The 27,408-nt window shown below is 40.2% G+C and overlaps 1 protein-coding gene across 1 annotated transcript; it reads right to left on the reverse strand.

Moving 5' to 3' along the window:
• DCLK3 (doublecortin like kinase 3) lies at positions 1-27,408 on the reverse strand. The gene is made up of 5 exons (XM_029961965.1): positions 27,341-27,408; positions 12,152-14,034; positions 3,528-3,660; positions 2,455-2,622; positions 1-1,528 (listed from the first exon to the last, which is right to left on the reverse strand). Exons 2-5 carry the CDS (start codon positions 13,739-13,741, stop codon positions 1,332-1,334), a joined length of 2,088 nt encoding a protein of 695 aa, XP_029817825.1. The 5' UTR covers positions 13,742-14,034; positions 27,341-27,408; the 3' UTR covers positions 1-1,331.

A 27,408-nucleotide genomic window follows, 5' to 3' on the forward strand; every position in this document is an offset into this window, starting at 1 on the left:
AATTATTAAATGGACAACTCAAGTGCTTTTTGAATTTGATTAGTTAACCAAAAATTCTGAGATTCAAAAGCTATTCCAGGTCACAACCCTTCTCTGGACTGTATTTTTCCCCTCAGGATTTCTTTAAAACTACATCCAATAAAAATATAAAAAACCTACATGCAATAGAACATCTGACACTTTCCCTGGGAGACCTTTCCATAGCCAACAAGTTGCTTTTCCTCAGGTTGGACTTCAGTGTAATTTCATCCCATTGCCCATTCTCATGGAAGCAAGGAGAAAGAGGCCCAGGGAGGGTAAGAGGGGGGAAAAAAACCCCAGCAATTGCTAAACTACACTAAAGAAGTGTATAAAAGCAATTCAGCTGTGAAGTGTGCTGATGAAAGGGGAACTGTGAAGGCAAGGGTTAACTTTAGTCATAGTTTCTCAGCTTTTTCTTCTCCATCAGCATGGAAGAGTCACAGATGCACATGGATGGCTCCCAGGAAAAAAATGAACGTGGAAAAATGCTTGAGTTATCATTCCGTAATTATGACTTTGGGAAAAGAACCAAAGTGCCCTTCGAAACACTCATCTTCTTACTTCCCAGAATAGGAAGAAAAGCTCTCTGAAAGTCCTCATTATCACAGTCTTGAAAAGGTATCAGTCATGATATCTTCCCACTTCTCAAAAACAAATTAAACTACCCTACTACACAGCACCATTATTGTTTAACAGAAACATTGTACCATCTGTTACCCTGACCCTGAGAACAACCAGCGAGAGATTTTGCCAAGGCAGACATCATAAAACATCAGATTTAGTCTATAAGGATTTTTCTTCTCTCACAACTTAATAAATATAGTATCTGGCTGGTTATTTAATATATTCTACAGCTAAAGAACATATTTACTTTTTATTCTTCTTTCTCTGTGGCTACAGGGAATTAGTGGAAATACAGTTGAAAGAATTAGGGCAAGATGTATATGCAGACAGCTATTTTGAAAACAAAAAACTCCTGGAACATATCATACAAAAAGGATGAGAGAAGACTCATCACTAGTGTCAGCCACAGAAGCAAACATTTGTCATCTAAAACATATATAAGAGCCCAAATCAGTATTTAAAGAAAAATAATAGACACCCTCCAGGACTTTTCTAGTCCCAACTGCTATCAACAGAGCACCTGGATGTGAATTTTATCTCTGTCCTTCAGAATCTCAGAATAAAAAAAAAAAAGGTATGGAGATAGCCACCAATAGCTATACACTAAAATCCCAATTCATTTAGAAAAGAAAACATAAATGATTTGTTAATCAATAAAAAGAAGACTAAACAAGCTTGAATAGACTTCATGTGTTCTCATCAGCAACTTCCTTTCGGCGCTGGGCCCGGAAGTGGCGCTCAATATTTATTGTCACTTCCCTCTGCAAATTCCTGCTGTTAGTTTTTCCGGCTGTTCTGATCCAAGGGTGCTGAAGTACTTGACGTGCTGTGTAGCGCTTCAGGGGATCCACTATCAACAGCCTGGTTATGAGGTCTTTTGCCGCTGTTATGAAAAAAAGAAAAGGAGAGAGAGGGGTGAAGTACAGTGATGTGACAGTCCTGCGCAATGTGCTCTAGGATGATCCTGCTTGAGCAGGGTGGTTGAACCATATGGTCACTTGGTCCTTTCCAGCCTCACTCATTCTGTGATGTCCTTCTTATTTCTTTTTTTTTTACCATAATGACCTTTGCGACTATCCTCAGGAAATACTCTAACAATTGGATTTAGAATTAGTAACAGAAGATATTAGATCTCCATAACTGATGTCATTCTCCCATTCAGAAAGAGAGGAGGAAGTGAAGGGAATTTAATCTTGAAAGCATGCTGAAGGCATCAGGCTAGGTGATTAACAGGAATCACCTGTGCATTGAGTATCTCATCCCTTAATGATCATAAAAGTTGTAAAATGCTGTGGAATATGTTCTTTAAAAGACTGTACAGGGTGCAAGGGGGTTTTAGAGTTTCTGATTCTGAAGAGTGCACAAAATACACTGTACTAGCCTATGAGAAGGAAAAAGCTATGTGCAGACCCCATTGATGTCAAAAGAAAATCCACACTAGAGGGATGCAGGACAAGGATTTCATTCTCAGCTTTTGAGATATTTGCATATATCTTTACAATCTAATGTAACTCTTGAGATTATTTTGGTACCTTTTTCTACAGAGACATATAAGCAAGGTGAGGAAAATCCTTGCTCTTGCCTAGAAAGGGAGCAATCCATTAAAACATTCAGAGCTAATATTCAGAAACACAGACATTGATAGCACCAGAGGACTAAATTCATATCTAAAGCAAACACAGAATCACACAAGAGAGACCTGTAAGACATCCCATGTTCATTCAGCTCACTGTCCTGAGCAAAAGAGAGATTCCCCCACTCCAGGGAAGAAGACTGTCACTTAGATCTGCTATAAGTGCAGAATCTTACCTGCAGAAATATTGTCCCAGTAAGGGGAAAGGAACTCATAGTGACCCAGCTGTATGATCTGAAACAGCTCATCTTGATCACGGTCCTGACTGCGAAAAGGGGGAAAACCGCAGAGCAGAATGTAAAGGATGACACCAGCTGCCCACATATCTACTTCGAGCCCATAGCCTAAAGAAGAAGGGACAAACCATAAATTCTGTTTTAGAAAGAAATCTCACAGTAGGGAACTGTTTCTTGGAAATAGAATGAAAAAGAAACACAGAATCTCTGTTCAGTTCCTCAAAAAGACGAGGTCAACAAAAGAATAAATGGCTGGTATGCCAGGCTTACAAGCTGCCTATGATTAACCACAGCTCTCACAAAGTGTCTCTCTTCCTCAGCATGTTTCACAAACACTGCCTCACAAGGCCAGTGTCAATTGGAGACTAATTGAGAAAACACAGCATATATTTCTAAAATAGTTCTCCTCAGATTCCCTTCAAAAAAGCACTAACAGTGCCAAGTTTCCATTGAAACTGGATATAACTGGAGATGTGCAACCCAGCTCCACAGAACAAAAACCAGAAATAGCTTTACTTGAGTCATCTACAAAACTGACTTCTTTCCAGGTCTGAATCTTTTTACATATGAAATCTGAAAAATTCCCTCTGATGAGAAACATGTTTTGGCTTGTTACATAAATTTAACATACATGTTCGCAATGATTTTTTATCATTAGGCATCTTGGAAAGTTTTCTGGGTTACAGTCATGAAATGGGGCTGGCTACCCCTAACTTACACCATGAACTTTTGGTCACTTCCCCACTTCAGCAACTACCATCTATCATACTTCATGGTTTATCTGCTTGGAAGTCAGTGCTATATTCACGTAGGCAGTAATAATACAAAAATGACTGATTTCATGCTCGTGTTTGTTAAAAGCTAAAAGTTTTCCTTTCCCAGATTACACTGCTAACCAACTTCCTACCTTAAAAAGATTTATCAGTAGGTTGAAACATTCTGGAATATTTCCATTATTAGAAACTTCAGAGTAATTGTATGATTTATGAAAAATTGTAAATATATACACTCACCCTTCTCAGCAAGTATTTCAGGGGCAACATACGTTGGTGTTCCACACACTGTAAATATGGGTTTTGTAACCTGCTTTGCAAGGCCAAAATCTGCTAGTTTCAGTGTAGTAGATTTATCTGCATTGTGCTGAACCTATAACCAACAAAATATACATATATTTAGTCCAGATGCATTTTAAGACAGCAAAATACAAAGGAAGTCGTTAATAAAACAGGAAGAAGTTCTAATAACAGTACTAATAGTGGAAACAGTCTTCAGAATGTGGGGGTTTTCCCTATATACTAAGAGGTTGCATATATTTTAGAGGATAAGTAATTATGGAAAAAAGAAAACTTCTCTCTACAAACTCTGGCACACTGCAATTTCCAAGAAATAAAAAGAAGGAACAAAAAAAATAACAAAGAGTCATTTAAATGCTATTATTTCCTCTTGGGAAAGTAAACTGTTCTTTTTCCTAGGGAAAGTAAAGAATGCTGTGGGCATCTTTATACTTAACTGTAATAACTTTATACTTAAGTTACTGACTTTACAGTCTCATTTGATGTTGTGTTTTAGCCCCAGACAGCAACTAAGTACCATACAGCTGCTTGGTCACTCATCCCCCTTTTCCCCACAGTGGGCTGGGGAGGAGAATCTGCAAAAACAGGGGTTGAGATAAGAACAGTTTAATAATTGAAATAAAGTATAAAAATAATAACAATAGGAATAGTAACAACTGTAATAAGAAGGAAAGAGAGAGAGGGAGAGGAATAAAACCCAAGAGAAACAAGTAATGCGCAACACAATTGCTCACCACCCACTGACCCCTAGCACAGCCTGCCCCCCAGCAGTGACTAGCAACTCCTGGACAACTGTCCCCAGTTTCCCTCAGTTTATTTACTGACCATAATATTCCATGGTATGGAATATCCCTTTGGGTCAGTTCTGGCTGTGCTCCCTCCCAGCTTTTGGTGCACCTGCTCCCCGGCAGAGCATGAGACACTGAGAAGTCCTTGACTTAGGGTAAGCACTGCTCAGCAATGGCCAAAACATCACTGTGTTATCAATGTTATTCTCATACTAAATCCAAAGCACAGCAATGTACCAGCTACTAGAGGGAAAAAATAACTTTATCCCAGCTAAAACCAGGATACATGAAAAGCATACCTCCATCATACTGGTCTAACAAAAAAACAACAACAACAAAAAAAAACTTTACTTTCTTTCCAAATTACTCTGCTACTCTACCTGCTGTCCTGAAAATAAATTAGCAATGGTCACCACATAGGAAGAATTGAAGAAAAAAATTCATGCAGAATGACCTCCAAAACAGGTCTTTTCAGCAGTTCTCATCTCCTACATCCACCTGGCAAGTAGTCAAAACATTTTTTCCAATTCTAATTCTGTATGCATGTGTCTTTAGCATTAATTTGTAATGCAGCTAATGAAATGTTATTTTAAGAAATAAAATATGTTAATGACAGACAGTGGGATCAAGCACAACCTCAGCAAGCTGGCATACACCTCTAAGCTGAGTGATGAGTTTGATACACTTGAAGGACAGGATGCCATCCAGAGGGACCTGGGCAAGCTCAAGAACTGGGCCCATGGGAACCTCATGAGCTTCAACAAGGATAAGTGCAGGGTCCTACACGTGACCTGGGGCAATCGTCAGTATCAGTGCAGACGTGGTTGTGAATGGATTTAGAGCAGCTCTGTGGAGAAGGACTTGGGGGGGTTGGTGGAAGAAAAATTGGACATGAGCCAGCAATGTGCACTTGCAGCACAGAAAGCCAGTATCCTGGGCTGCATCAAAAACAATGTGACCAGCAGGTAAAAGGAGGTGATTCTGCCCCTCTACTCTTGCTCTGATGAGACTCCACCTGGAGTGGTGCATCCAGCTCTGGGGTCCATAGCACAGGAAAGATACAGACCTGTTGGAGTAGAGTCCAGAGGAGGGGCACTAAAGAGGGATGGAGCACCTTTCCTATGAGGAAAGGCTGAGCTGAAGTTGTTCACTCCGAAGAAAAAGTTCCAGGCAGACCTTATTGTGGCCTTTCAATACTTAAAGGGGGCTTATAAGTAAGATGGGGACAGGCTTTTTAGTAGGGTCTGCAGCAATAGGACAAGGGGCAATAGCTCTAAACTGAAGGAGGGTAGATTAAGACTAGACATTAGGAAGAAATGATTTATGATGAGGGTGGTGTAACACTGTCACAGGATGCCCAGAGAGGTGGTAGATGCTCCGTCCCTAGGAACATTCAAGATCAGGTTGGACGGGGCTCTGAGCAACCTGACCTAGCTGAAGATGTTGCTGCTCATTGCAGGGGGGTTGGACTAGATGACCTTTAAAGGTCCCTTCCAGCCCAAACTATTCTATTATTCTATATTCAAAGCCCAAGTCATAAACAATGTAGCAGGATAATTAAATACATTGGTATGGTTAATACCAGTGACTGATATTCAAACTCTTTGAAGGGTAAAAAATATGAATTTCCTTTAAATGAAAAACTGTTTGTCTCTAGAACCATGGGGAACAGATCAGCAGCTAAAATGTCTGCAAAAAGGCAAAGAAAATCTGGACTTCGGTTTTGAATGGACAAACTGGAATATAATGAGACAGGTATACTCCACGCTTTAACACCTCATACTTTGCCATCAGACACTGCTTAAGAAAGCCAAAAATTCAAGATGGTCTCTATTATAAGATAACTAAGGAAACAGATGGGACAAAATTTGCTCTTGTACATTACAGATGACAAATCCGTTTATCATCTTTACTGAAACCATAAGCAGTCATCCGATTTTGATTAAGCAAAGTGGTTTGGGGCTTCTTCTTTTTTTTTTTTTTTAAGAATAAAAGTATTACATTACAAAATAATACAATATAGCCTACTAATCCCTTTTTATCTTCTTTATAAAAAATGCACAGTACAAAACTGGGCAAGTGATTGATGCCCCAGAATCCTATGCAGCCGTTCAGAAGGATGTCAACAGACTTGAGAGACAGGTAAGGGTGGAACATTTTCAATTTCAACAAAGGCAAATGCAGGGTCCTACATCTGGGGAATAGCAACCCCTTGCACCAGTACAAGCTGGGTGCTGATCTGTTGGAAAGCAGTTCTGTGGAGAAGTAGCTGGGGATCCTAGTGGACAACAAGCTGTCGTGAGCCAGCAGTGTGCCCATGGAGCCAAGAAAGCGCACAGTGTCCTGGGGTGCATTAGGAAGAGCACTGCCAGCAGGTCAAGGGAGGTGATCCTGCCCCTCTACTCAGTCCTAGGGAGGCCACATCTGGAGTGCTGTGTCCAGTTCTGGGTTCCTCAGTAAAACAGAGACATGGAGCTCCTGCAACGGGTCCAGTGGAGCGCAATAAAGATGACTGGGGGACTGGAGCATCTCTTACAAGGAAAGGCTGAGGGAGTTGGGCCTGGTCAGCCTCGAGATGCCTCAGAGGGGACCTTATCAATCTATATCAGTATCTGAAGGGAGGGTGTCAAGAGGATGGAGCCGGGCTCTGCTCGGTGGTGCCAAGCAACAGGAGAATAGGCAACAGGCAGAAGCTGAAGCATAGGAAGTTCCATCTGAAGATGTGGAAGAACTTCTTTAGTGTGAGGGTGACTGACTACTGGAACTGGTTGTCCAGAGAGGTTGTGGAGTCTCCTTATCTAGAAATAATAAGAAAACGTCTGCACACAATCCTGAGTAATGTGCTCTTGGTAAACATCCTTGAGTAGGGGGCTTTGATCACATCCAGTGGTCCCTTCCAACCTTAACCATTCTGTGATTCCATGATATAAGCACTCTTCTAGTTTTGATTAAGCAAAACACTTTGGGTTTTTTTCTTGCTGTTTCAAGAAAAATATTTTTCTGTATGAAACTGAAAATAAAGTTTACTACAACAATGCAGCCAAAATTTCTGCAGGGAAAAGCGAAAATGCCATAGCCATTTTCTCTATTATATTAGGCAACTACATGATGATTTTTTGCCATGATACACTGTGGACACAGATAAAAATGAAAAAAAATAATTATAAAGGTAACGCTTTCTAGAACAGCATCTATCTACAGAATTTATATTTTAACAATAAGGCTAACAGTGATAGGATGCTACAAAAATTCACAATTTAAATGTTCAATTTTATATGTACTATGAAAATATGAGCATGAATATATTTTCCTATTGCATACATAATTTTTTTTAAATTATAAATGAAAATTATGTCACATGGAATTTCACGTGACTCCATGCTACTGTACTGAGACAAATAATACTGAAATGTTTATATACATTTTTAGAAACCAGTGGTAAGGATGGAGAACGCACTGGTCTTAATCCCAATCCCAGAATCATTAGGAAATTTCTTGCTTTGTAAAATGCACTTTTTCTTTCCTCAGGATGCCTGGCTCCTAATCTCCCATCACAGCACAAGGTGGCAACAGTGCACCATCTGTTCTTCCAAGACAAAACCACTGAGAGTTCATTTTACTTAACCAAACAGGTAGGAACAGCATGCACCATGGGTATATTTTCACAGCTTTGTGACAATCACTTCAAAGACAGCATGTAACCTGTCAGTATGCCTGCAAACCCCAGCCCAGAACTCCTCAGCAGCTTCAGTAACATTATGCTCAGAACAAATCAGTCAGCTCAGAGCATTCCCTTCATCCCCAACTTTGTACTCTCCAGTCTACCTTTCTATCACCTGGCATCACCTTGAGCATGCAAATATGCTTCACTGCAGAAACAAAAGCTTCTCAGGTTCCTTTTATTCATAGCAGTATTACAGACATGTACAACCTGCTCAAGAGAAATCTATCCTCTGACATCCACAGTATGTATTCCATGAAATGGTGAGTACAAAGCAAAAAGAGTAACATTAAATCACACTAGCCTTTCCAGAGACACCTAAAAGATAGCTATTACTCTTTCTGCATTCAAGACTGAAAAGAATTGTTATAAAAGTCCATTTAAAAGTGCTGCGTCCCCATAGAGTTAATTAAAGTAAGAAAGACCAGTATTCAGTTCACTTTCTGTAGACAGCCAATTTAGGCCATACAACTACTAAGGTCTTTCAACTGCAACGTAAGCCAACATCTGGTGGCCTTGGACTAAAGGCAGTCAGAATTGTTCACTACCTTCTCAAATACAAAAGACATGGCAGGATATCAGAATATTGCCTCAGGATTTCTAGCTGTCCCACCCATACAAAGGTCATAATACAAAGCCAAGTTCATCTTCAAAGAAGGGAAAAAATAATCTTTTCCTTTTCTTCTGTCTGTTGATGATTCCCAGTACTTAATGTTCTTATTTGGTTTAATATCTACCTTATGAAATCCATCAGGGTGTTCAAGATGATAATTTACAGCACTAATATTTCACTGTATGCATATATATATAATAGCACAGATTCTCCTAATGGACATAATGAAAGCAAGCTAGCCCATGGGATGTTTGGTATACTGGAAATAGATAGAGCTTAAGAAAAATTACTGCTTACACATTTGAGTTTCAGACACCTCTTGCTGATAGCTAGAAGAATCTCCATGAAAAATCATACAGAAAACTTCCTACGTAGGTTTATCATACTGAAAGTTCTTGACAGGTAAGTGGTTAAACAGGACTTTAACTCACATGTACTCAGACAACTGACAGTGTTTTGTGTGTATGTTAATAGAGTCACAAAGTTAAAGGACAGAAAGACTATACTTGAAGTTCTCACACTTTTATGAAAACTTGAGAAACAGGGGTGGGAGAGAAGCCCACATGCATAAAAATCTGTAACACTTATTTACGAAGTTGAGTGTTAAACAATTACAACATTAGTATGGTAGGGAAGTGTACAAGGAGATAAGTACACAATCAGAAATACAGCCCTATCCCTTTCCCCTAAAAGGAGGTGCCTTTGTGGCTTTGTGGCTGGAAAAACACCACCCCACTTTGGCATTAATTTCTCACTCACAAATCAAGAAATGCCAGCATCTGTAGAATCAAACAGTCCCTTATCTAAAAATGTGGCCAGCAAATCCTGCTCCACTAGGTAGCATTAAAGAAGTGACTTCATTTGTGGGACCAAACACACAACACTGCCCATCCTTGATAGCAAAGGTTTTCTCGCTGAACACCTAGTCCTAAATGAGGTGATTCTGTTAGCAGATGGGAGGCAGTCGTAGCAGCTGTCTTCACACCAGTCATCAGACAGATTTTGTTTTTGTAGCGCAAGTCACCACCCTTCTGCCTCACAGCTATGCTGCAAAAAGTCTGATCATTGTGGGCAGACACAGTAGTGAAAGAGGGAGGGGAAAAAGCAGAAAGGATGATGGCCTGGTACAGAAGTTTATAACTAGAAGATAGTTCCATAAGAGAAAGAAGTGCAGTAAATAATTAAACCAGGTTTCCAACTCTCTCCTGTGTCAATAATTTTACAATTTACTAGACATCAAAGTGTATTTCTACCTTTTCTTCTGTAGGGACAGAAAAGGTTTTCCTTCTTTCCCCAGCTGCTTATTTTTGGAAAACTTATGGAAATATTTTTTCCCCAGATTGCTGCTTCTCTGGCAACTCTTACAAAAATTAGCCAGTATGTTCAAAAGTCATTAAGTCAACAGCCTAAGTACATACCTATTTTTGACCTCTGTGTACAAAGTCTCGGTAGACTTATTCAGAATTAAAAATCTTCAGTGTAGCAATCTGAAGTGAAACAACAGGTATCCCACAACCAAGGACATCTCTGCAGGCTGCTGCAAACTTGAAGCACTGCACTTCATCTCCAGAAGGGTGCCCCCAGCCCCTCACCCACCAACAGCAGATAAACCCATGAAATTTGCTTCAATACTCTTTGTTACTGTTCAGCACTGGCTTATGTTAAGATTTGTGGCAGCTGTCCTTCCTACTTTGCTTCTACCACTGCTCCAGCCACTCTGAGGAGACAGAGGTAGCACATTGAAAAGTCAGAAAAACCTGAATCTTGCTCAAATGGCCCGTATTTATAAGGATGCTTATTAGACAGCACAGAACCTATCCAACACTATCAAGAAATTATAAACTCATCTGGTTGGTTGAATAGATTCACTTTCTAAAAGGATGCTTTAGGTACACTCAGTTAGCAGCAAGGTGAAACAGGAACAATTTTCTTTCCCAGAGTGTTTAAGTAACACTGTTCTTGTATGACAAAATACCTACAGTCTGAGAGCTGGTCTATCCTTGAAAAATACATTCTGGCTGTCAGAATGGGCAACATGATTATTTCAGTGCTACACAACAGCGTTCTGTTTTGCAGTTCTGTGAACTAAATGTGAAAACAGCCAGAACGGACCTGTACCTTGCCCCTCTTTGCTTACCTACATCACAGTACGTATTACAGAGAGAAGTGATGCATCTACTCTCAGGTGTTTCACATGCACTAGCTTGTGTTCAGCAAATAGGAAGGAGTAGAACCTGGTTCATAATGGAAAATCAGCTTATGGGAAAAGCACTGCAGTTCTAAATGAAGTTTTGTTCTAATGCCAAACAAAACACAAAGGTAGGGCCTACACTTCTTCCAGCAAACCACCCACTTGCACTCACTACCTTATATTTACATTCAGACCTCATAACAAGAATTTTCATCAGACTAAGCAGGACACATAGCAGGACCTAATATAGGTGTTATTGCTTAATTAAAAGATTCGAGACCAAACCATTCCAGCCCAGCCTTGTTCAACCTCTGCATGTCCTAGAAGCTACACTGCTGCTTTTCTCCATAAATTAATTCTATTAAAAGCATTGAATGGCACATAGGATTAAATAATCTATTACCTTTTTTGTCTGCCTAACTATGATCTTCCACAAAAGCAGATCAAATGCTACTTGTTAGAGACTGGCAAATATTTGGTATTTATCTGTTCGTCATGAAATTTGGAATAGAAGAATGTAACACACACTTAGAAAGGGAGAGTTGTTTACTGTTAAGGTTCTACAAAGGGTATCTTGTGGAACATCAATACTACAAACATTTCTACGCATATTCACATGTGAGTAACTCCATTGACTTCAGTGCTGGATGGAAAGAATGTAGCCTCAGAAATGTGATGGAAATAAGAACTTTTCTCTTTGGCATGAAGTTACTATTTGAGCTGCCTTTAATGCTGTATTCACCAAAACATTCACATTTTACTGTAAGATTATTTCAATCAACTACATCATACTTCTGCTTCTAAGAAAATAAGTTGTCACAAGATAGAAATCACTACAGTAGAGGATTAGCACAGCAGTCTGAAAAATATGTAACTGCAGTGGACAAAAAGTCTAACAAATAAAAAAGCTAAATTAACAATTTTAATAAATATTGGTCTGCAAGGAAAATGCCTTATGATTCATCCTTGTACACCTAAAAGTCAGATGCTAAGTAACAGGCCTGATTTCAGAAGAATATAAATGTTTGCTATCCCTGAAAGCCTGATAACTTTTACTTGAATTTCTATCTGCAATGCACACTAGATCTATGTAAAGAAAAACTACAATTGTAATTTCACTTCAAAATTGTACCCATTTTTCAAACAGTCCTGCCACAGGACATTATCTCTGCATAATATTTGCTTAAAAATATTCAAAGAAGGAAAATAAATTCAATTCCTGCATATATGCAATTGTTTGACAATACTTACCAAAAGATTTTCTGGTTTGAGGTCCCTGTGGACAATGTTCTTGCTGTGAATATAAACCAGTGCTTCACACAGATCAGTGATCATGACAGCAGCATCATGCTCTGTGAACTTCACACTTTCTATGATTGCATCAAATAAGTCCCCTCCTGGGACATACTCTAGGATTAAGTAGATCTCAGCTTCTGTCTCATACACCTCAATTAAGCTTACTATATTGGGATGAGAGAGACTCCTAATGATCAGAATTTCACTTTCCATCATGTCCTCTTTCCCCTTTAGCTTGGATTTATCAACAATTTTCATGGCGTAGATCTGATTGGAATCACAGTGGCGACACTCCTTCACCACTGCAAAGTTCCCATCCCCAATAGTTCTACCAATATCATAGTGTTTTTCCACATCAGTTCTGCTTTTAATGGCATACCTCCGGCTTGTGCTTTCCAATCCCTGAGCCTTGTTTTCCTCTTTATTCACTCTGCGCTCCCCTGTTTTTTCCCGTCTAGTCATGTCACTTTCTCTATGTGTGACATTCCCCTCTCTTCTGGCAGCTTCCTCTTTAGCCCTTTGTCCCTCTCTGACCTCCCTGTGTGTTTTAGACAGTTTCTCAGCATCCCTCAGAGTGTCTTTCTTTAGCCAACCACTTTGGTTCATGACACAGCTACTTCCATTATCTTCTTTCACTTCATGAGATAGATGGAGCCCTTCTACAGCATTCTTCCTGATTTTTACTACTTCCTTCCCATGGTTTTCATGCTTCTCCACATCCTTCTCCATGTTCCTTTTTTGCTTCTCCAGCCCTTCATTAACAATCTTTTGTAGGGGTTTCCACATCCTCCTACTGCCATTATCTTTCCAGCCAACTTCCTCACCATCCAGACAAGTTTCAGAAGATTTTCGGCAGTTCCTGATTTTTGCATTTCTTTCTACCTGGTACCTCTGACATGCGCCTGTGTTCAGGTCTCTATTTTCAAATGAGGCCTCAGCCTTCCTTTCCCTTTGTAACTTTTCTCTGGCCTGCCTTTCCTGTTCACACTTCTCACATCTCAGCACCTCCTCTGAACTCTCTTCTAAACCCTCCTCAGAACTCCTCTCATGGTTAAGGTACCTCTCACTTTCTCGGGTTTTCCTAGAAGGCTTCACTCCCTGTTCACCACTCCAGCTCTCTCTAGTCCACTTTTTTTTTGTTCTCATTTTTTCTTCTTCCTTTGTTTTGGCTTGACTTTTTCCTTCATGTCCAGCTACCAGTTGGGGAGACATGCCATCGCTGCAGTTCTTGGTAATTTCTGTCTCATCAAAGCCACTGTCTACTTTCAAAGCCTTGTCATACAGCCTGCTCTTCAGTTTTCGGGACTGCTCCTCATTCTGCTGAATGGCAGCACTGGCAGCATAAGGATTTTCAGGATAAAGTTCTTGTAATACCACTTCCAGGTCCTTCAAAGTGAGGGGCTCCCTCCCCATAGCTATGAACGCATCACCTTCCCTGAAAAAGTCAGAAACGCTTCGGATTTCTCTGCCTCTCAGATTGTAAAGTTTTCTCACACGGTCATTCTTCCAACGAGGAAATCCCAGAGCTTCTGAAATGTCAGCCATGAGCTGTTCAAAGGTCTGGACTGACCTCCTGTTGAGAAGTAAGGTTATCCTCCTGAGCGTGCGTCCCCCGGGTTTCACCACTGTAATTATCCTTGGCTTCACAGGGCTGTGCTCTGAATGTATCGTGTGAAAACCCTTGCGGGGACTGAAAAATGAGGACCTATGGCTGCTTTCACTCAAACATGGCTTCCCATAGTTCCCACGACCAATAGGAGGACAAGTCCCATGTAGTTTCCTCTCTTTTACTTTTGAGCTTGCATTGTGTGGCGAATGGTCCAACAAGCCTCGGCGTCCTAAGGCAAACAAAGAACAGGTATATTAATTATTTTGCATCATCAGACCTTTCTGAGCAACCATTTTCTGCATGTCAGTGTATGTTACCTCAGAGAGTAAGGGTAGGTGACTTCAAGGCTTATAAAGAACTTTAACTACCACTAAGGAGTATCTCCACATACATGCAACTACGAACACTGTCAAGTTTGCTAGAAAATGTAAATTCATTTTGTGACAGAGAAATGTCATTAAAAATAGTAATAATATTGAAAACAAACAGATCTTTCTTCTAATTCCTCTCATCTTTCAGAAGTCCTCAAGAAGTGCCAGGATTGCATCGAGTTTCTTTAGCATTCTCTTTAGAATATATCTACCATTACCTCAGTCCTTTCTGAACCCAATTACAATTCTGGCCTCTGTAAACCCTGTGGCAACAAGTTCCAAAATTACATTGCATGAAGTAAAATAAACTAAATACTTGTGTTTTAAAATTACTACCAGATGGTGCTGTATGTGAAACCTTACATTTCTATAAGTAATTATCTCCTCTTCACCTTCCCTGGACCTTCTATAACAAATAAAATAAATTGAATTCTTTTTTAAAGACATTACTTTTGCTGTAACTTTTACAGCAATTTTATAGATCATCTAATAGTAATGTAATGTAATCTTTTGTCTTAAAAAAAGGCCATCTTAGTTTTGTTTGATAACTGGAGTTCTGGTTTTCCAATATTTTGGTTTGACTTTTTTATTCTAAAAGTTATGTAAAATCACACGAAGTTCTGACTATTCTCTAGGGACATTAACAATTTTCCATCTGATATTTCATCTTAGAACATCAACCAAAGAAAATGGCACCATTTGTTACGCCTAATTGTGAAAAGGAAGAACTCGAAACATAACATCTGGTTATGGACAAACCAGGCTATAACATAATTCCCTGTTTATCAATACAACAATAAGCTAGGAATAAAAATGTCCCCTAAAAGTACTCTGATCTCTTGTACTTGTTAGGATTAAAACCTGATTACAATGCACTTATTTTCAGCCTCAAGAAATAAACTTTCACAATGAGATTACAGAGAGCTTCCAACTCCATTTAATAGCCTCGCACTTCAGTTGGGAATAAACATTCAATATATATAAACTAACAGGACCAAGACAAAAGAAAGTAGCCAGAATGTTTTCTGAACCATTACTAGGAAACTCCTATACCAAATGGCTTATCTCCCAGAGAATCCTGTCCGTTCTCTTACACTACTACGCTTGCATAGTCATAGTGCAGTGCGCAAATCCTCAAAGGAAATCTGCACATATGAGTGCTCCTCTTGGTGTTATAGGCTTAAGCTTACTACATTTTGGTTCTGAACTGCAGAAAAGACATTTTCAGTATTTCAAGCTATACGTTTTTATTTGTCCTTTTTCATCAAGGCAAGAGAAAATATGCCTCCTCGCCTAGAACGACAAACAAAAGGGAAAACTGCAACAGGTGCTGCAGCATTCTCCTGCTCTGTCTCAAAAAATAGTGTGTCCAAGAGGCCAGGGCTTGAGTGGTGAAAGCACATGAGGAGACACCGCTACAGAATTCCACTCTGCTGTTGGCTCTGCTTGATGTATGATGAAGGACACTTCTTAGTTGTGATACTCTCACCAGCTAAACACTGTGTGCCCCCTGGCATGTCCCTTAACTCTTGGCTTCACTTTCTTCCTCTGCCAAATGAGATAGATACTTCTCCTCCAAACAAACATTACAAAGAAGCCCAGCTGCCAGCATGCTGATTGAAGACGTAAGCATTATATAAGAGCTATGTGTGACTAATGCTTGGTGGTTGTATAAGTTATTTCTGTCTTCATTCTGCTTTTTAAGGATGATCTCTTGTTATCAAAAGATGACTACATATGTGCTAGTGATTCTTCAGCAATCGCATATTTACATTCCACCCAGAATAAAGCTTACTGTGAATGGGGAAGAAAAAAAAAAATCAGCCATAATAATAGTTCTCTGAAATCTAAATCAACTCCAGAACATGTTACTTACCAGGAACTGATGAAGCTCTGAATTTAATCAATGTTTCCAGATTCTTGCGTACACACTGTCATCAAAGCATTATCTTGTTTATGGGAACAGTGCTTAACATTTTTACTGCTTATGATCTTGGTACAACATAAAAACAATGGTGTGCCAATAACGACTTTTCCCACAGCTTATGTTCCTCCCAGCTATGCTGCTATTATCATACCTTTCTATAAACCACTGATTTTAAGTGCTTGGCTGCACTGTTGATTGTTTCAATTACCTAAGCATCAGTTATTTTTCCTTTCTTCACTAATTTGGCTAAGCTTGAAACAGAAGCCAAGTTTATTGTTTAATTCTATAACTAATGGAATAAGAGCAGTTTTATGTCATTATTAAAACAATGTAGGAATGTGGTTTTGTGCTTTTTAAACTGGCTTGATTCCTAGCGAAAAACAGTCTGACAAAAGCCATAAGTTAATACATAACAATTTTAGGAATAAGAATAGTATTGCATATTTTTCTAAGATGAAAAAAGAAAATTACATGACTGCTTAAATCAACGCATAAAAGAATCTTTTAATATTTTCCAAGAAAATGAGAAGTGTCAAATTCTGTCAAAGGGGTGGTCACAATGATTATATATTACATAAAACTGAAAATTCACTTCAATTGCCTGTTACAACTATTTCAGTCATAATTTCTGTTGTTTGTCAGTTATGCTATATTTAACTGATACACATGAAGCAAGCCTCAATCTGTCAGGAAAGTGCACACACTCAAAGCAGTAACAAGCATTTCTAGAAAGCCTTCAGAGGTCACACACATACCCAAATCCTTTAGCTACAACTTCTATTGCTTCAAAATCATGTTTCCATATTTATATACAAGTGGGAGAAGGAGGAAGAGGGAGGTGGTATCAGAAACACACTTCAATGAGTTCAAGTACTGGCAAATTATACATCAGAGAATAAAAGGTGTTCTTTCTTTTACTGTCCTACTGAGAGCTAATGATTATCAAATATAAATATTTCTTAGAAATGTTAAAATGGATTCATGCATGCATGAGTGTGTCTATTTTTATCTGTATACACATCTGTCTATATATGCTGGTGTATTGGAGTATCAGTGGTACACCATGGCTGAGGGGGATGCTGAAGCCTGCTGCTGTGGAAGGGCAAGGGCAAGGCAACACAGTTGGTCAAGGACACCTTGCATCCCACCAAAACTGCACATACTGGAACAGAAAAACCAGAAAATGACCTCACAGAGCAATACAGATCTCCATATGATGAAGACATGATGGTCTAACAAGGCAAACAATGACACCAAGTCGCTAGAGAAGCATGGAGTATAAGACAAACTGGGATTTGGGGGCTCAAACAGGTAGCAGGAACAAGAAACTCAGCACTTATGACCAGAGCACAAGTGCTCCCTAGAGAGAAGATGCATTCCCCTGAAAGGAGCACGGCTTCTGTGTTCATTTTTAAAATTTACAAATAATTTGTGATCGTCACAGTCCTTCCCACTGTGGGGGTAGGGGAGTGTGGGAAAGCATGGGGGGGAAACCACAAAAATTCCTCTAAAAGACCTTTCCTTGGAGTGTTTTGGATCATACTCTGGACTTGGAGTAAAATAAAGTGAATTCTGAAGACTTGAGCTCTGAAGAAGTTCTGTATACAGAACTTAAAGCAACCTGTATCTTAAGGAATTTAATAAGCTCAGTTGTTTAGAGCATGGTGCTAAAAATGCCAAGGTTACAGGTTTGATCCCTGTACAAGTCATTCACTCAAGAGCTGGACTTGATGATCCTTGTGGGTCCCTTCCAACTCAGAATATCCTGTCATTTGGTGAATTGCCTGGCTACGCTCCCTACAACAGCAGAGTAACAGGGTTTGCCAGAGGTCACATATTGCAATTAAAAATGTATTGCTGCCATTTGTCATTCAAAACTTATCCCTACCCTTGACCAGTCTATAAGTTTTTGTTCATCTTGAGTTCTTCTTGGCTCTCCTGTTTGAGATTACAGTTTCAGTAATTAACTGAATGGTTTACCCAGCAGCTAATTCTGCTATCAACTCACAGGTTGAAGTGGAATTAAATTTTTAAAAGGAGTTTTACCACACAATTTAAAACAGAAGGTAGCATTGAAATAGGATCTAGGTATGGCATTGCTTTCTGTGAATAAGATGGTGTTATTTAAACCCTGCAACTTCTTTAGAAGGCTTCCACTTACAAAAGCAACTGTGAAAACGCCCCAAATCATTAGCAGTATTCTTCACACAACTAAAGTTGCATATGACAGAAACCGTATATCTGGGAGTTGTTTTGATGTGTTGGTCTCAATATAGGAAAAACAAATACAGGATAAACAAAACACTGCTTTAATGGGATGGGAAAGAACAACAGCACAAATGCCTGTTTATTCCTTAAGCCCTAGAAATTCCTGCTGAGTAATTAAAAAAAAAAAAAAACTAAAAAAAAAAAAGAATAATCTTACTTGGAACCAAAACCATTTAGTTCATGTCACCATACTAACAAGTGTCTTCAAGCACTTGAGTGTCAAGAATGTTTCTGGCATTGAACTGAGAGCAGCCAAGCATGTAGCTCACACAGGTTACCAGTGTGCATCAGCAGTTGGTCCCAGGATGCAATCCGAGTCCTCTAGAAACATGCCATCTTGATCTCCTCTCCTTGCTGTAAATTATTAAAAGTTGCAACTTCCAGGGCTAGTGTACACTGTTAGTGCCCAAGACTGAAGTAGCAGTGTGGTGAGTCTCAATTCACCAAATTAGATACATGGAAACAAAACATGATCACAAGTGTTCTTTTACAGCAAGTAAATTTTACATGGGCATTATCTACAGCCCTAGTGTTGGAAACACCATTGATAAATTTTTCTCTGAGGAGCCTCTGCAGCATCCTCTCCTTCCCTGATGCTCATCCTCGCCTCCTCGCCATGCTGTACAGCATCTTAAGGAAGAGGTTTTGTTTGAGTCAGAGCTGGTGGTCATTTCAGCAACAATGACAGACACACACACTTGTATCAGTTTTGACCAGATAAAATACTTAGTAGAAAAAGAAACTCAAATTTCAGAAAGGACTGGATCAAGACAGCGTCAGATGTAGCAGGACAGTTGCTGCTAGTTCCAGGCTTAGCAAGTTCCAAAGGCTCACACAGCTCAGAGTTATAAAACTGAAACTGAAAAAAAGAAACATAGTGAAGAACTGGACAGGGAGGATAAGAGAAAAGAAGTTTTAAGAGGGACTGGGACAGACCGCAGGGAATGAAGCAAATAGTGCCATAGTCAGGCATTATCTGACACCAGTTCCTATGAACTTTGATACTGTCTGATAGCAATTTCCCTGAACTTTACAGACACAGTGGAAGCAGATGGAGAGTGTAATAGGGAAGCAGTAAAATGTGAGGGTGGATCAATAAGAGTGGATCAAGAAGTTAGGTAGAATGCCAAACTTAGACAAAGGATAGGATTGGAAGTCAGCAATAGAACTATCCTTGCACGGTCTGCTCCTTTGCAGTATCCATAAAGGACATCTACGTGCTTTTGTTGTCACTTGCCATATTAGTTCACCTTAATTTACATTTTTTTAAAGAACAGGAAGAGCTACATGCACACAAACAGCTGACTACATTAAAAGAACCTTAGCAAGCTCATCAGTAAAACAGGAGCAAAAGTTATCAGTCATACCCTGTGTATCAAAAGAAGTGTAGCTAGCAGGTCAAGGGAAACAATTCTTCCCCACAACTCCACTATCATGAGACCCCCACATGAAGTACTGCATCTTGCTCTGGGGCCTCCAACATGTGAAGGATGCGGACCTGCTGGAGCAAGTCCACAGGAGAGCAATGAAGATGAGCAAAAGGCTGAAGCACCTCTCATATGAAGAGAGACTGAGAGAGTTGGGGTTTTTCAGACTGGGGAAGAAGGCAGTTCTGGGGATACCTTGGAGCAGCCTTCCAGCACCTAAAGGGGCCTAGAAAAGAGCTGGAGAAGGACATTTTACAAGAGCATGGTGTGATAGGATGAGGTGTAATAAACTGAAAGAGATTTAGATTAAATATGAGGAAGAAATTTTTACTGTGAGAGTACAGGTTGTTCAGAGAAGTTGTGGGTGCCCCATCACTGGCAATGTTCAAGGCAAGGTTAGATGGGGCTCTGAACAACCTGGTGTAGTGTAAGATCCCTGCCCACAGCAGAGGGGTTGGAACTATATGATCTTTGAGGTCCCTTCAAACCAAACCATTCTACTTTTTGAAATTACTTCCTCCTTCCATACAAGACAGTTAAGAAGTGTATACAGTTTTTCCTATGTCTACTCCAGGGTACAGCAGATCCTCTTTTACAAGTAAACTAGATTAAAGGACTGTGTTGGGAAAAAAAAAGAGTAACTAGAAGAGCTGAAATGTGTGTGAAAAACTATAGGAAGAATAATTTCTTTGCTTAAGGCAGTGCAGCCCTGAAGAACTGATTTTGTCTCAACCAATTCCACTGAGTTTCAAAGCAATCACCTTAATCTAGATTTCTCAGAGAAGATTACAGTCTGGTACCCAGAAGAACATTCTGAGACCTGATCTGCAAACCTGCTCAGTGCTCACAGCTGCAAGGGCATATACTAGAAGAGGTACTTCAGACAAGGTAACACAACACAACACATAGACAATGCTAAGTCATCCCAAAATTCAGGAACGGGGCATGTCAAGTTGCTTTCTTCTGCAGATTAAAGTACTTTTGATTTTATTTTTTGCACCATGACTCCTGCTGAATGCAGTACATGCCCTCTCTTTACAGGTGTTGCAGATAGGCTAATCCATGTTTGCTACTGCAGCAATAGCCATGACAGAAAAGCCCTCAAGTTAATAAGCCTGTATTAACAGCAGGGTTCAGAAAACACATAGCAGGAGGCATGAAGAGCCAGGGCAAACAGTAAGTAGGTGCTCATTAGATACGCTCTGCCCATCACATACACTGATGGAGCCATAGCCCTTGGGGATAGTAAAAGCAGCATCTGAAAATGTAATTAATGTGCATATCTTAATACACAGGAACATGGGGTGGGGGGATAGCAGTCCTAATCAATAATCATAAAGGCTTGATTTTGTAACATGGCCTCATAGAAATGCATTTTTTTAATACATTGAAGAAATACATTGAACAAACCTTACGTGTTCAGAATACATTTAATGGTAAGGCAGTTATAAAATATACTTTGCAATAAAATATTATTGTAAATCATATTGTATAAAACCATGGCTTACTAAGCCAAATAAAAGGAGCACAGTCAAAGTATTTTTAGACGGCCAAAGTGTATTTTATTCAATTACACTAAAAAAAAAAACCACAAACCCTCATCATGGTATTTGCATGAATTCTTATCTGCATTAGCTACTGGAGCAGAAAGAAAACAAAACCATGTTCAATATTACAAATACAATTTATCAGCTGGAATCTTTCAAAAACAGTTTTAATACTGTAACAATGAAAAATAAATTAAAAGGAGGGAATGACTTTAATTTCTGTAACATCTTTTATGCTACCCTAATGGGCATCTCCAGTCATACTCATGCCAGCATATTCATGTCCAATTTGCACTAGTGTAGTGGAGATCAATTGCTGAGCCAGTCTAACCCAATTTTTAGAGAATTAAAATCACTCAGCAGTTCAGACAGTATTCTAAGTTCACTGAAGAAAAACTAATTCGGGCTCGCACACCAAAAAAAAAAAAAATCAGAATAATCTCTCTATCTCATAAATATATAGTTTTAGCCCTAAAAGATCATAAAAAGTTAGTATGATGGGATTACAAGTTCATTATCTTTCACAATTTCACATCAAGCATGCTTAAATTTGCATGCAATATCATTATTTTTGCTTTAACTGTCAGCCCTGTAAACTCAGCTGTGTGTCAAGTTGGCTTCCTTCTGTCCCACATGTCGCCAACAGAACTAAACATTCTCCCGGCCAAATATGTCTGGTCCCATTAGGTGAGCTGCCAAAGTGTCAACTGCAGGGAGAGAAAATGTCCTTAGCAGCTACACCTAGAGTGCAAGAGCATGGAAGATGCACACCTTTGTACCCACTCCCTGTCCTCATATAAGGGCAGGCAAGACGACTTCAAAATTTTGCAGATCTTCAACATACCTGCTTTTTATTTTAAGAATAAACATACATTGTGTCATGCAAACTGGAAAAGAGCTCTTCAAATCTTTCAGTCCCATAAACACCCATTCTCATTCTTCCCCAGTCTTTCACTCTAGAAAGAAAGAAGTGAGTCTAATTCCTTCTCCCTGCCTGTTTATCTCACTCCCTTTTCACTGCCAGTTTTGGGACACAAACCTCTGAGTTAATGGGAGATCCTAAAGGACAAAGAGCACCAGAGCAGCTGAAGTCAGCAGATGCTGTAGCAAAGGAGTTCCCAGGATGGGAAGGACTATCTAGAATGACAGTCTGATGGGAAAACATTGCAGCTGGCTGGACTTCGGCAGAGAGATGGAGACAGAGCCCCTCCCCGTTGGAACCCTAGCTATGGCTATGTGAACTCTGGATTTTCCATTCTCAGGATGGATGGCGCCTCTGCTCCCAGTCCCAATGTGGGAGTCATCCCACAGAGAAATGCATGTGGGAGGCCCAGCATCCCAATGGCCATATTTAGTGTATGAGAATCCCAATGGATAAGTGACATTTCACAGCCACTTTTCCTTCTTTCTCCTCAAAGGAGATAAACTTGGAGTTTTCTTAGTCCATTTTTCCCCTTTCTCCTTCCCTAAATGTTCAGAGTCCCTTTGCAGTCTATGCTGGCCCTCTCCTGCCCAGGTCCCCCCACAGTGGAGCAGCAGCACCCAGACTGCTACAGGGAAGTCTGGTTTGCTCTCTGTGTTACACTTCCCTTTCCAACCTGGCAACAGTGGTTGGACAAAAATTACCTTCCCAGGTGCTTATCTCCTTCCCACTGCAGGCCCACAATCACTCCACTGTACAGTTTCAGATTTTTTAAATCAAGCCATTTGTAATTAAAAAAATAAAATATTTACAGCAAACACAGATGGTTACTGCCATGTGTTAGTGTTAAACTGAGCTGAATCACCCCCAGAGCAGCAGATGAAGGTAGATTTCATGGAGTCTGATAATGACTCACAAGTGTCATAATTTTTACTTTTTTTTTTGGAGCAGAACCCCACTTTCATTATCTTCTTTCTGACATTTTAAGGGTAGCAAATTAAAAAGCAAGAATAAAGAAAGCCTTATAGAGATGTATACAGATGCATAATCTGTAAAGACTATGTGAAATGTAAGACTGCACGTGAAATGAATCAGTGCCTTTGGAGGTGTGAGGCTCAGTTTAAGTTGCATAAAACCAAAAAAAGAATATTATGAAACTGCTCATTTATTTAATTTCTTTCAAAGATGACAGGCTGTGTATTTTACTGGGAGAAGCCATGACTACTTTCTGCAGTTTGACTGCTTTAGGGTCTGCCCCAGTAACCAGGAAAGTCAGCTCTGCAGATCAGGACCCTCCATCAAGAATCTTTCAGAAGAGGGACCAAACTGACAGAGGGAAACAAAAACATCTTACACAACTGCAGTATTTGCCAGAATCCATCTGGTAAAGCCCTCAGTGTGTTTCTAAAGGATCAGCCTACAAGGAGTTTCACTTTCACGTTGATGCTCTTGACTCTTGAAGTACCATATACTTTCAAATTAATTATTCATGTTTCATCACAAAGTAAGCTTTTAGCTGCTTTTTAGTCCTGTTAGCCAACAATGCCTCAGTCAAAGGAGCAGGATTGTGTTTCTTGTGGGAGATTTTATTTGCGTTGTTTCCTAAATCTCAACTTGATGACTAATCAGTTGCAACTGAGCAAACCCAGTGAAAAAAGAAGAGCCTGCAGAGGTGTCACTGAGAGTTTAATTAAGCTTCCAGATCCTTTATTACCAATAACCTTGTTGCCTAACTAAAGGAAAGACCCAGCCAGAGTCTGATTCTCCATCTGGTTTACAAAAGGGGAAATCAGACAAAAGTTTTCTTTGGAAATATAGCACATTTAGGAGATGTTAACTCACATATAAATGTAGAATTCCCAAGCCCATTATTACAGAACCACTTTTTCAGAAGAGACTCATATAGGAAAGTCAACATTGCAAAATAAATTGTTTCACAGAACTTACAAAAGAAAATTAGTTTCTCGGGAAAAATGTAAGCCAGTGTTAATTAGACTCAAAAGCATGATGACAAAGCAGAAAGATCAGGATTTTCACACCACCAGACATTTCTCAGCATTTCCATTAACTACATTATTTGGGGTCATGAGAAAACTAAAACCGGGAGAAGAAGTGCAAGCTAGCAATATTGATGGAGTGGGAGATGGTGTTTATACAATGTCTACTGAGAGCTTCTTCTAAGAATATATGACATAATTGTTTTGCATTCTTACAGTAATTAGACTGAGTAAACAATGCTAGAACAGAGGGAAGATGCTAAACATGTCTTCCCTTTGCAGTGAAAGCAAGCTACTGCTAGGTAAGATGGACAATTTGAAAGCATTACCAAAACTCCAAATTGACATTAGAATCAATCAAGGCAGTAGCTCCCCCTCCTTTTTTTATTGTTTCCAGAATCTAGGGAAGACTACAAAAGGACAGACTCCATACCCTGAAATTGAGAAAAACATGGAAAACAGTATACTGTTAAGAAGAGAAATGTCACATTCACCTCTTCAACTACCACATTTTCAGATCTGATCCAAGTTGCACTGAAGCTAATTAAAAGATTCACATTAGCTTCAGTGAGATCTGGATCAGATCTAACTGAGGCTCCTAAAGTCACCATAATGTTCTGATGCTAATTATATTTACAACAAAATCTATATAACGCTAATTTCAAATGTTGTTAAATGTCAAGGAATCATCAAATTAAAGGAAATGAGAAAAAGCAATGACAGCAACCAACTCAATTCACCCCAGAGCTGTTGCAAAAGAAGGAAGGATCATGAACTTTCCTTATTTCTACAAAACTATAGATGTTTCTGCAGAAAACAAACTAAGCAAAGTAATCTTAGAAATGGGGAAATGAATCCCACACAACTTCCCTTAGTCACCACATGCTGAAAATCCTGCTGATGCCAAAATTGTGACGCTCTGCAGAATATGACTAGAAAAAGCAGCAGTGCAGACAGATACAAAGAATGTAAGTGACACTACCAGATAAAGATACATTCAAAAGTCAGGTTAGCATGTCCAAGGTAATTAACTTGAGTATAAAAAAAACCTATAAAGACAAGGTAACTTTAGCACAGCTCAAATTCAGAGGCTTGAACAGCTGGCAATAACCTGAATTAAACCAAGTTATCTTATCTTTGCCCACAGTTTAAGTCCAATTAACCAATTCAGGTTAATGAACCACAGATGGAGATTTATGAGAAGCTAACTCTCAGCTGACATGTCCTAACATCCTACAAAAATTTTCATGGAAAAAGTCATGCCATTTCAGGACATCCACACCCATTACACTACAAGAAAGGGACTAACTCAGCAGGATCAGTTTTATCTGGAGAGCCGCAGGGTGGCTTCCTGAGATACAAAATGCAGCCACCTCTTGAGTAGAGCATGATAGAATTGCTATAATAACTGCACCTCTACTACATAAAGTAGCTGTAATATATGTTTTGTAAGCTTCATTTCACTTGCTGGCTGTTTTGGGAGTCTGTTGGGTTCCCAACATTTCAAAGTGTCAAAACTGCATTCAAACCATATAAAAGACCACAAGAAGCATCAAGAGGAAAAAAAGAGGGCTAAAGAATAAGGAAACAAGGAGGTGAGAAGACAAACTTGCATGCAGACCTGCATATATGCACATTTTTATTTCTTTGTAAAGTTAGTAGCAAAAGCATACATAACAAACCATATCAGATTTGGTGATAAATTTTTAGTTTATACCCTCACACGGCATGGGTTTCAATCTAAATGCTCAGAGGAAGAAGCTTTAGAAACTTGTTACAGTGTTGCAAGAGGTTGGTTTGTTTTGTTGGCTTTGGGCTTTTTTTAAAAACGAAAACCCTTTAGTACAGAGTACAACAAAAGCTTCAGTTTATGGGGTTGTTCCCAAACACAGCATCTCTCTCAACCTGAAAACCGTTCCATCAGCTCAAACCAGTGGCCCGTCCAGTCCTGCTGACTTTGTGTACTGAATGTACCCTGAGGAAGGCAGAAGATAACACTGCACAGTGAAAAGTCATGGAATAGTTTTCCTATAAATATCTGTTCAGTTATTAAATAGAAGCGAACATAACTGATATAGGGGAAGTCAGGGGATGCAAGGGCACAGCCAGCATTCTTCCCCAAAGAGGTTTGGCTACCACATGTCACAGCATCCCCACCTGACACAGCAGCCCTCCCCCCCTTTGAGCCCCTGCCCGTGACCCGTGTACCTCCAGCTGTAGTGATTTCCCAGTTGAGGGAAAATTCACCAACCTCAACCGTATTTTAACACAGAGTTGTGCAACAGCTTAAAATCCTTACACTGAATGCTATTTACTTTCCTGCCACAGCATCAGTGTGCTCTCAGCAGCCCAAAAGCATTCTTCGCAAGTGAACTATACTCATGCTGCCTATTAAGACTGCAAGTTACTTCTAATCTGCAATTTTACGGCAGCACAGAAGACACTTGCGTGCCTTTTGGAATAGCAAATAGTTAACTTCACACTCAGACTTCAAAGCTTACTCTGGTACACCGCACGGCTGCCGAGGTGGTCTCGGGAAGGGGGCACAGACGGCCTGACACCCACCCAGCAGCAGGGACTGGCTCTCCGTGCAGTCGTAGCCCTCTGCTCTGCTTCCCAACGAATCCACTTCACTAATCTCCGCGACGATACAAAACAGAGGGGGTGAGGAGGCTTCTCTTTAATACAAAATACAGGTAATTAAAGGAACACGGTGAAACAACCATCCCCAACTTTGCGCCTTGGGGGACATCTCTTCCCTCCCAAAGCCCTCGCCTCAATCCCACGGCCAAGAGGAATCGCACCTTCCTCCGTCAGTCTCAAGCTCCCATTTCAAGCCCAAAGGCCACCGAAAGCCTCCCTCGCTCACCGCAACCCCACGGACACGCAAGATCCCGGAAAGGAACTTTCGCCGCCGGAGCCGCCTCATGCCGCCCTCAGCCGGGGCGCGGCGCGCCCAGCTCGCCCCCTCCTCCCAAAAGGAGCCCCCCCAGCTGGCGACCTGTCGGGCAGGGGGTCGGGCACTGCGGCGGGCGGGCTGCCCCCGGGAAGAAGGCCGAGGGAAGGGGGCACTCACCGGCGCAGTGGCAGCAGGAGCCGCGCCGGGGTGGAGCGGGGTCGGCGCGGCGGCCGGCATGGTGTGGG

This window comes from Manacus vitellinus, unplaced genomic scaffold (genome assembly GCF_001715985.3).
Source record: "Manacus vitellinus isolate BGI_N305 unplaced genomic scaffold, ASM171598v3 scaffold_3_pilon, whole genome shotgun sequence".
Taxonomy (NCBI): domain Eukaryota; kingdom Metazoa; phylum Chordata; class Aves; order Passeriformes; family Pipridae; genus Manacus; species Manacus vitellinus.

What these genes read in the sequence shown, in the direction of transcription:
- DCLK3 (XM_029961965.1), bottom strand. Translation starts at nt 13,741, where the DNA reads ATGGCTGACATTTCAGAAGCTCTGGGATTTCCTCGTTGGAAGAATGAC. An exon ending in TCAAACCAGAAAATCTTTTG is followed by an intron (nt 3,661 to 12,151) that starts GTAAGTATTGTC and finishes TGTTGGTTATAG; the next exon opens with GTTCAGCACAATGCAGATAA. An exon ending in CTGGGACAATATTTCTGCAG is followed by an intron (nt 1,529 to 2,454) that starts GTAAGATTCTGC and finishes TTTTCATAACAG; the next exon opens with CGGCAAAAGACCTCATAACC.